The sequence below is a fragment of the Aplidium turbinatum genome, chromosome 6 (assembly GCF_918807975.1).
Source record: "Aplidium turbinatum chromosome 6, kaAplTurb1.1, whole genome shotgun sequence".
NCBI lineage: Eukaryota > Metazoa > Chordata > Ascidiacea > Aplousobranchia > Polyclinidae > Aplidium > Aplidium turbinatum.
Genome location: NC_137477.1, coordinates 6,609,755 through 6,619,125, shown reverse-complemented (window position 1 = coordinate 6,619,125; position 9,371 = coordinate 6,609,755). Strand labels below are relative to the sequence as shown.

At 37.1% G+C, this 9,371-nt stretch overlaps 2 protein-coding genes across 2 annotated transcripts; one reads left to right on the top strand and one right to left on the bottom strand.

Moving 5' to 3' along the window:
* The first annotated feature begins 879 nt into the window (after positions 1-879).
* On the top strand, positions 880-3,727 carry LOC145771854 (uncharacterized). Its single transcript, XM_082583597.1, has 2 exons — positions 880-916; positions 1,617-3,727. The coding sequence occupies exons 1-2, from the start codon at positions 880-882 to the stop codon at positions 2,504-2,506; spliced, it is 927 nt and encodes a 308-aa protein (XP_082439723.1). The 3' UTR covers positions 2,507-3,727.
* Positions 3,728-5,842: 2,115 nt separating this feature from the next.
* LOC145772299 (osteoclast-stimulating factor 1-like) lies at positions 5,843-7,393 on the bottom strand. The gene has a single exon (XM_082584165.1). The coding sequence runs from the start codon at positions 7,361-7,363 to the stop codon at positions 6,713-6,715; it is 651 nt and encodes a 216-aa protein (XP_082440291.1). The 5' UTR covers positions 7,364-7,393; the 3' UTR covers positions 5,843-6,712.
* Between the last annotated feature and the right edge of the window lie 1,978 nt (positions 7,394-9,371).

Below are 9,371 nucleotides of genomic sequence, written 5' to 3'. Positions count from 1 at the left end.
TAAACTTGCAAGGTTAGTAAGGTTTAGCGAAAAAAGCCTGTAGCCTATTTGTGGTCTTGAAGGTGATCTTGCTTCGATGCAAGTGCTTGAACAGGGAAGGGAGCGTAAGTACGCAAGAGCGGTGAAATGCGTTGGAGTGGCTGTTTTCAGTGTTTTGTCAATTCATGTGAAACATCAGAGGCATCTAACTTAGATAATTGTTTGTTTGTTGTTTTATTTTCAATACGTCCATGTGTATCATCAAGATGTTTTTGCTGGTTGCTGGAAGATAAGAGCGGCTGCTCCTGTGTGATCAGTTTTCGCGGTAATTTCTATCTAGTGTGTGTTTGGAGTTTGTAAACGTGTGTGGGAGCCATCTGCCAGCAGTGATATGACTGGCTGGTGATGATGATTAATAAATGTATATTTTCACTAAATATTCTTGTTTATAACACCAAGAAATGAATTATTATTATCAAAAATACTTAGAATGACTAAAAAAAGTTTTTTTTAGCCTTTTTTGTAGCAAAATCTCATCACAATTTATTTATCTCGGGTTGTCACTTTTGATGGACAAAATGTGTAGCCTAGATAACCTGTATTGAGGCATTATGAACTTCAAAGCTTCAGCTCCGACACTGGCCCCAACCCAACTAAAATGCGTTTGCCAAAAAAGGCCTTGGTGAGGCTCAAACGCCTGCACACTGGGGTCAAATTGTTTGCTCCAATATGCACTAATGGAGGATGGAACCATCCGCGATCTGTGAGTGTGCAAGGAGGAACATACCGCACACCACACCATCTGCAACTGTGCTATCTATTATACGCCAAATGGTGTATTTGTTCTGCGTTAACTAGGTGACCAATCAATTCAATGTCTGCTCGACACCTATCTGAACAATGAACATCCTGACCGAGTCACCGCCATTGCTCAAGGGTGATTAACGGCAGAGCCCCTTGAAGTGGCAAAGAAAAGAACGTTCAAACAAAGAAGTATATCGCAATTCATTTTTTAATTCTTTCAAGTGTTGAGAATGACCTTTTTCCTAAGCAGCTGGTAAACATTAAGCTAAGAAATAGCCGAATGATTGATTTTTCATTTAAAAAGGCCATCTGGTTTGTTTTTCTTGTATATGATATGATGAAGGTCCGTAGCTTATGAGACAAAACGTGGTTTTCTTTAGACAAAACCTGATCTCTTTTTCCCGAAAAATTGTTCTCAGCTGAGTTAAATCTTTCCTTCTGATTGGTGAATAAAGTTATCTGCTGCAGCGACCTTCAGATTACAAATAGGCTACTGCTATAGTATTGTAGTAGCCTAGGCTACGAAACAGGGGTTGCAATGTTAGTAGCCTACAGGAAAGTTAGCCTGATTAATATTCAATTTGACAATATTGTCTATTTAGGCTACTATAGCCTATATTCTTTCAAACATGCAATTAAAAATAAATTGTAGTAAAATTCGTATTTCACCTGGCCGAATGAAAGTTGTTCGTCGTTTTATCAAACGCTTACACATTGTCCTCAATAGACTGCGAACTGCGAGAAGAATGTTGTCCATAGCTCGAAGCTGCGGGTTTTCGTCTGACTCTTTTCAGCTTCGAGCTATGAACAACATTCTATTTGTAATTTTCAAGTTTTGTACCACCAATCAACTCTACAAGATTGCGAACTGTTGTGTATTCAATCTGTAGATGAAAGTGCAGCTCTCATCGATGATGGAAAAGACGACGAAGCGTATGGAATGCTGACAAAGCTTTACGAGTTAGGAGCTTCTTACGCCTTTGTACAGGTTCTCATTGACTATTATGAAGTTTTGCTCAAAACAAACCGATCCAATAAATCGGAGGCTGTATTTAATCGCTTGGTAGCTCTGATGAAGGGCACTGTAAAACCAACGCTCAAAGAGTGCACAAGGCTTGGAGAAAAGTACCGGTCGAATGAGGAGTATTTCAAAAGCATTTTATTTTACCTGATTGGAGGTGAATTGCTTGCAGATATTACAGATGCCGATCGATTCCTTAGTGGAGTACAACGTTGTGCTTTAGGCATCAAGCTTTGCGTCATGAAAATGACTGATGATTTCCCATATTACAACGAAATTTTGAAGCTGCACGTCATCCCAATTATGCGCACAATGGTTCAACGCATCGCCAACGTGAGAGGAAAAAGCAAAAAAGCCTTGTGCTTGGTGGAAGTGATATGCAAACATCACGTCGAAATATGTGAAGGCTTGGTTGGAGACTGCAATGCCAGTGAGACAACTCTTACTGAATCGATTAATCTTCTCGAAGAAACGCTTGGTGATGAAGTAAAAAAAGTTCATCTGTATGGCACAGCCTTAAACAATTTAGGAGCTACACTTTTGCGGCAGTATAAACCACAAGAAGCAAAACATATGTTACTCCGAGCAATCGAAGCCAATATGAATGCTGAGGATTACTCATCAGAGGAAGAAAGAAAGCAAGATGTCCAGAGAAGCGAATCCGCCATCACACAAGCTGAAGACGCGCTCAACAACCAATAGCAACTTTTCACACACAGCAAAATATGCTTTTTGATTCTGCTTTGTTGGCTCAAAGCTTGGTTTGTCAATAAGTGTGTATATTTTTGCCCGTTAAAAACTCTTTTAGTCTACTTTGTCAAGTTTTCATCCGGGCCCAGAAATCGGGTTTTAAATATAGGCTACGACTCTGCACTCTACAGTATATCTAAAATACTGTATAAGCTACTAAAGCACAATACGGAGAACAAGAAATACTATTTTGAAAAAATATTGCAAACAAAAATTTCACTGTTCATCGCTTTGTATCAAGCCAGAGTCGGACTTTTTGAATGACTCTGGACACGCCAAAATCCCTCGACTCCACAGCCCTAGTTTTGATTGTAATGAATAAACGGTAATTTATTTTCAGTGGTAGCCTAGCTGTAAGCTGGGTAGTTTTTCTCCTGGACTTCGTATTTTGGCATGCAAATTTAGACGTCCGGAGTGTCGTTGCAGTGCATAGTCACCAGTCAGATTTATCTTATAAGTCTCATTTTATGTATATTGCAAATTTAAAGTACAGTAACTCCTGATGAGGACACAAGTTCGTGTCGAAAACGTTTGAGTTTATTCTAATTATGTTATATTTCTTTGTGTAATCAAATATGTTAAACCCGTTGAGGTTACTTTGATTTGTATGTCAAAGTCAAATGAATGTAGCCTATGTCATAGGATAGGGCTATAGGCTTAGTGGTATTGAAAAAAAACTTTAAATAACTTATATAGCCACTTTTTCTATATCTGTCAAATGTTAATAAGCTATGGCGCAATGCTGACGAATGCTAATTGATATTTTTTCTTATATCAGTGGAGAATAGCACAGAGAATCTAATTAATTTCGGTGACAGTTGTTTTAAAATTTCAATTTACATTTTGAACCAAAGCGTCATGTTAAAGTACTGAAGAATCGGCAGAAAATTGCTAATTGTGGAGAAATTTTGTTACCACTATTTTATAACCCACCGTTGTACATAAACTGGGTTACTAACCCAGTAATGGGTTTACTAAACCAATAGCAAAATTTCGTGCCGGACTTGCAGATGTTTTTCAGATATTTTTCACAAACAATCGACTAGTTTGGCAATACAATGAGTTAGAATCGTACTCTAACTCAAAATGATTACGATATGAGGAAGCCTCTAATAGTGCTCATTTACAAAGGTATTCATTGTATATTCGTAGTTTAAGAAGATTGTTGTAGCAAAAACGTATTAAAGCGATGTAGTTGTACAAATAAACTTGTGTGAAAATACAAATTGTTTGTAAGACCAACCTTGTCCCTTTACAGCACAAATGTTTTGAAAATTTAAACTTGAAAGCAAGTGCTGCATTAAGCAATAGACTGTTACGAGAATATCCCCAAAGATTGCCTTCTGTTAAGAAGAAATAGTTGCGCTTAGGCAAAAAGTTCCTCATTAAGATTTTTCTTGTAGAATTATTATATGTGTGCTGTCCCTTTTTGCCTGTAGCTGAACATACGTACTAAAAACGATAGACATCAAAATTACTTGCATTATAGTGGCTTTTATTATCGCATTCGCCTGCTATTGTAGGCGTGAGTATACTCGAGTAAGGGAATAACCGCAGCGTAACGTGGCAAGCTTTTTATCGCTATATCAACGTAGAAGAACATTAATGATGCAACAAAAAGGTTCATCGCGGTAGACACAAGCTCACACCAGCAATATACACATACATGAGTTGAGTCAGGTCAGAAAAATCTTCATGTATACAATGCTTGAAGGGACGTTTGCACTACGTTTCACAGAGGCGTGTCAACACCTCGTCATAGTGTGATAAGATCGAAGTGTAAATAACCTTTCTTGCAAGAAAATGTGACGGAGACTCATGCACAAGCCATATAACTACACAGCTACAAAGACCATTTGTTGATGTGAATTGCTTTAATGCTCTGTAGGTGTGGCAATGCTCAACACCAACACACTGCAGCTATTGCCAAATGTTAGCAGGCACGATTGCGCAATATCTTGTCAACGAAATATAATCTATTCGAAAAGTACCAACCTGTTTCACCCTAAAAGCTGCCTAAAAGCATGTCGAATTCGTTTCTAAACATATCCTTCTAACAATTAAGGTACCGGTAGTTTGAAAATTTTAGTAATCACGACTTATGAATAAAGTAAACTTTACACACAAAAAATAATGTATATACAGTAGTAGGCCTATTTATGCATTGATCAGCTTAGAAAATGAAACACGTCACTATAAAACAAACAATTGTTTAATTATTAGTATACATGTCGTACAACATCTTTAGTTTAATACTACCTTTCACCGAAGTAAAACTTCTTAATGTAACAACGTAGGCTAACTATACTTCTGTAAAAAATGAGCAATGAGCGTGTTTGTCGAAGTGTGGAATAGAACAAGACCACGCTGCAGCGCGTGAACTGTCAACTCATTTGCAGACAAAAAATGAATTGATTTTTGAACAATGCATCAATATCAAACGACACTCTATCAAAGGTAGGAAGTCAATAGAGGCGCGCGTGCGCTCAAACGTGCTACAAGCGGAACCTGTAAGTTTGTTTTTTACTCTGAAAATGCACCTGGTCAAAACGCTTAACTGTGAAATCAAGCGCAATAGGAGCTTAGGTTTACGTTTAGGCATACAGTCACAATCCAGTAGCAATGGGTTTTGTAAAACATCATCAGCAGGGTTCATTGTGCATTGGTAGTGGTTATGACTTAAAAGATGAGACATAGTATAATGTTAACAAATTCAAGTGCTGTTTTATTGATTTGGTTCCAACAAATGTTCTAACAATGCCTATAATGCATTAAACCCATTTAAACCAATGTACATGTACATTAGAAATAACACATAGCAGAAATTGTGTTCAGTAGAAATTCATTTAAATTTAGTAGAAAAGGAAGTAGTTGCTTCCAAAGAATTAACATGACGACACAACCGTTCCAAGTAAAGCTGTTCTTACCGTCCACTGACTTAGCCGAGTATATGAAACAATGGCGTTCACTGGCGAGAAAATGTTACGAGGAAACCGTAAATTCATCAGAAAGGCAAACACAGAGCTTCGCACTATGAAATGACATAAACCGAACGAATTTTAACATGTGAGAAAACCGCAACAAACCTTAATGACCGGAACAAGGAAATGCTGTTGAATCAGTATTTTTGGAAGCTCTCTACGCAATCAGACTATGACACGTACTACGAACTAGTCAACTCAGACAATAGACATGTTTTTGCGAATGTTTTATGCTCTTAACTGGCATTTGCAATTCTATATCCGAAAGAAGGTTTTTCTACATCTTATCCATGAATTCAACACTATGCACACTGTTAATTTATGTATTGCGTCAACAGCGCCAAGATTAAAATGCAATTTTTGTATGATTGGAACAAAAAAGTTGCACAATCAGAGACTATGTGCATAAAACTCTGGCAGACTTGTAATGAAACACTTAGGCAACAATTTTTATGCCAGTTAAAGTTAATAATACAATACATTCCATTACACTCATGATACATACAATGATGCAGTGGCTACATAAAGTACAGTATATTCGTCAGCATTGCAATCATCTTGCATACATTTCCAAATCTTATGAAATACCAGTTGAATGAAGTCAAAAAGGATGGATGTATTTATAAGTGGTTCCAAATACGTTGTCGTTGATAGACCTAAACTGACACATCGTTCCAGGAAATTATGTTCAAATATTCAATGGTTGCCGTAAGCGTCATAAGATTCACAATACAACTGTTTACAAACCTAAATATAACACGGTCCCTTAAAACACATTATATCGCAAATCAAATTAAAAAAAATATCTAACTAAGGCGATCTTCTCAAAGAACATAATAACTCAAGGATTTTTAAAACGTAACGTTGTCGTTTAGGGTCTGGTTTCAACAAAGAGTTAATGTCAACAGTTCCGATTCCAGATCACTTGATGCAGTAGCTGTTAGGTGTGATACTTGGATAAACGGCTAAAATTTCGTTTGTAAGTATGGATTGTTATAAATTTAATCGTTATTAATACAGATTTATCAAAACATTCAAGTAACGGCGACTTTATTTCCACTAACAACAAACTACATGCATCAGCTGCAGATAAACTGGGTAAAGAACATCTCTGATAATAAAAACAGTGCATAAAGTAAAAACAAAAATATCGTGTAACTAACTTGGCCATAGAGTTTCAATCTGAATCTCCAAGATACTCGTCATTGGAACTGCCAATGGACCCAGCCCGAGCTTTAGGTTTCAGCAATGCAGCACATTCTGGGTCTGAAGCAAGTTCATAACTGAGTTTATTCTCATTGTTTCTAATGCTAACATCAGCTCCTTTAAGCAACAGGAGACGAATCACATCAGCATGAGATTTCCAGGCAGCAGCATGCAAAGGTGTGTCTCCCAACTTATTTTTCAGGTTTAAATCAATAAAATTGCTTAGAAGGAGCTGGTCAACACACTCAACATGACCCCCATGAGAGGCCCAATATAAAGCTGTACTTCCTGATTTATCTACACCGTTGATGGCAATTTTATTGTCCAAGCATTCGTTAAGAAAGCTGAGATTTCCCCGCTTGCAAGCTTCATGCATTGGAAAGTCAATAGCATCAGCAATATCTTCAGCTACATAATTGCTGGGAACTAAACCCGATTTTCCTTTAACTGTAGCCTTCCACCATCCAGATTCAGACTGGTCATTAATGTACAATCTATCACCTTCATCAAATGATAACTCATCAGGCTGCTGAGAAGTGTACGACCACATAGCCTTGTAAACTTTTACAACACCAGGTTTGGGAGCTAATTTTGGCAGTGGAGGTCCTCCTGGGCGAGACATGATATGTTATGAACAGATTTATAAAGTAGATATACCTAAAAGTATAATACATGATTTAGCACAAGAAATCAAACTTTAATCGCATAATTAAAAAAATAAATCAGTATATACTAATTGAATAGCAATGAGATGCAGTTATGAACACTTTCTGCCTCTCCTTCACCTTTTGCAGTAATCTTGAAATTGTTTTACAATCTAACCAGGTACTCATATCCTCTGCCACAACATATTGAACTGTCTTCACTCTGAGTACATTTTTCTCATTACGGGCAGGTACAATGTCGTCAAGAAGCAACAAATCACTCACTACTTCATGATTTCTATGCGCCCAATGCATTTATAAGCATAGTGCATATAAATAGCATTTGAAATAAACAACCATTTATGAGCAAGACGCAACAGGAAACAATATGTATATATTTATACACCTGTTAAAAGAATGACGCCATTTGCATAGCAATGGACAGAACTTATGTTTACTGGAGTTGATTCAAGCATAGTATGACATGGAAGCTAAAACCGAAATCTTTTGAATAAGGCAATGACCAATGACCTACGCTGGTCCACCAGATCTAATCTATAGCCTACAGAACAAAACATGAATTGACTAGCACTCAAACTACAGTAATGGAACTGTCCGGCAAATATATAAAGATTGGCTCCTTCGGCAAGATTTTGCATTGCAAATGAGAAACATGATTGCAAACAGGGTACTAGTATAACTCGACCAATATGACAAACACCTCAGTAATTACACTGATCAAAAGCAAGTTTCATCCATTAATTTCAAGATCAAGTTGGATGTTACATCATCCACTGATTTCTATACCAAGTTGATGCTACCGTGGAGTGGTAGAAATCACATTATTGCATCATTTGCTTTAGATTTGAAGGCAGAGCATTTATGCCATCATGTTTAAATATTTTTTATCATTTATATATATATATACAGTCAACCCCGCTTAATCGGACCACATCGGGACCAAGCCAAATTGGTCCGATTAAGCGGGTGGTCCCATTAAACAGGGAGAACAAATTTTGTTATTTTTTTCATCGTTTTTGAAAATAGTTTAAGCATTTTACAATTGCGGCTATAAACACAACCAAAACACCATCAACAATCAAAACAAAATACAGTACTGTACAGTAGTCACTGGAAAAATGTATGTAAATGTACAGTATTCGGTGCTGCATCACAATTACTGCAATTCTGATTAGATGACAATTGACCTTATGACGTGACAACAAGCGTTTGTTTATCTGTAGCCTACTTCACTTTAAAATGGCTTAGCGAGAACGTAGCACGTTACCCATCAACAACTCTTGACGCGTCACCTCGCAGAAAAATGTACAAAAAGTAAAAAACGTTAACCATAAAGGCCTATTTTAGGGCGGAGGGTGGTCCGTTTAAGCGGGGTGGTGGTCCGTTTAAGCGGGAAAAATTGTACAGAAAAATGGATTTGGATTCGGGACCAGTGCAAAATGGTCCGAACAAGCGGGTGGTCCTATTAAACGTGGGCCGATTAAGCGGGGTTGACTGTATTATATATAGTAATGGATGAGCAATTGAGCCATTGCGTGGCCATTTAGGCAAATGCTCTGAAACAGCCATGCATTAGAATCCAGAATCTGTAATTGGTAAATAGCCTCCTAAATTGCATTTCACATCATATATACACTACAGACTACAGTAGAGTAGTAGTTTTACCAGTTTAACTATAAGGCCTTCTTGCATAAATGAGTTTTAGTGTAGTATACACAAAGTGGCATTACTTGATTTTTGTGTACTGTAAAATATCCACTGCGTCTTCAGTTTATTCTTGGAAATTTACTTTACAATCACATCCGCAAGTCCTAATTTAAAGTTTGTTTTAAGTGCCTTGTACTGTTTTTGTTCATTTTTTTAATTTTCTAATAAAAACTGGACAAATATGATGCTCTGGGTTTTTTTATGGGTTTTTTTGGGTTTTTTTAAGTGGGCTTTTTTAAAAAAAAACACCCGGGTTTT

Bases quoted from the DNA above. Each gene is read 5' to 3' on its own strand.
- LOC145771854 (XM_082583597.1), top strand. From the start codon at position 880: ATGAACATCCTGACCGAGTCACCGCCATTGCTCAAGG. The intron at 917-1,616 runs GTGATTAACGGC...GTAATTTTCAAG, and splicing joins GTCACCGCCATTGCTCAAGG to TTTTGTACCACCAATCAACT.
- LOC145772299 (XM_082584165.1), bottom strand. From the start codon at position 7,363: ATGTCTCGCCCAGGAGGACCTCCACTGCCAAAATTAGCTCCCAAACCT.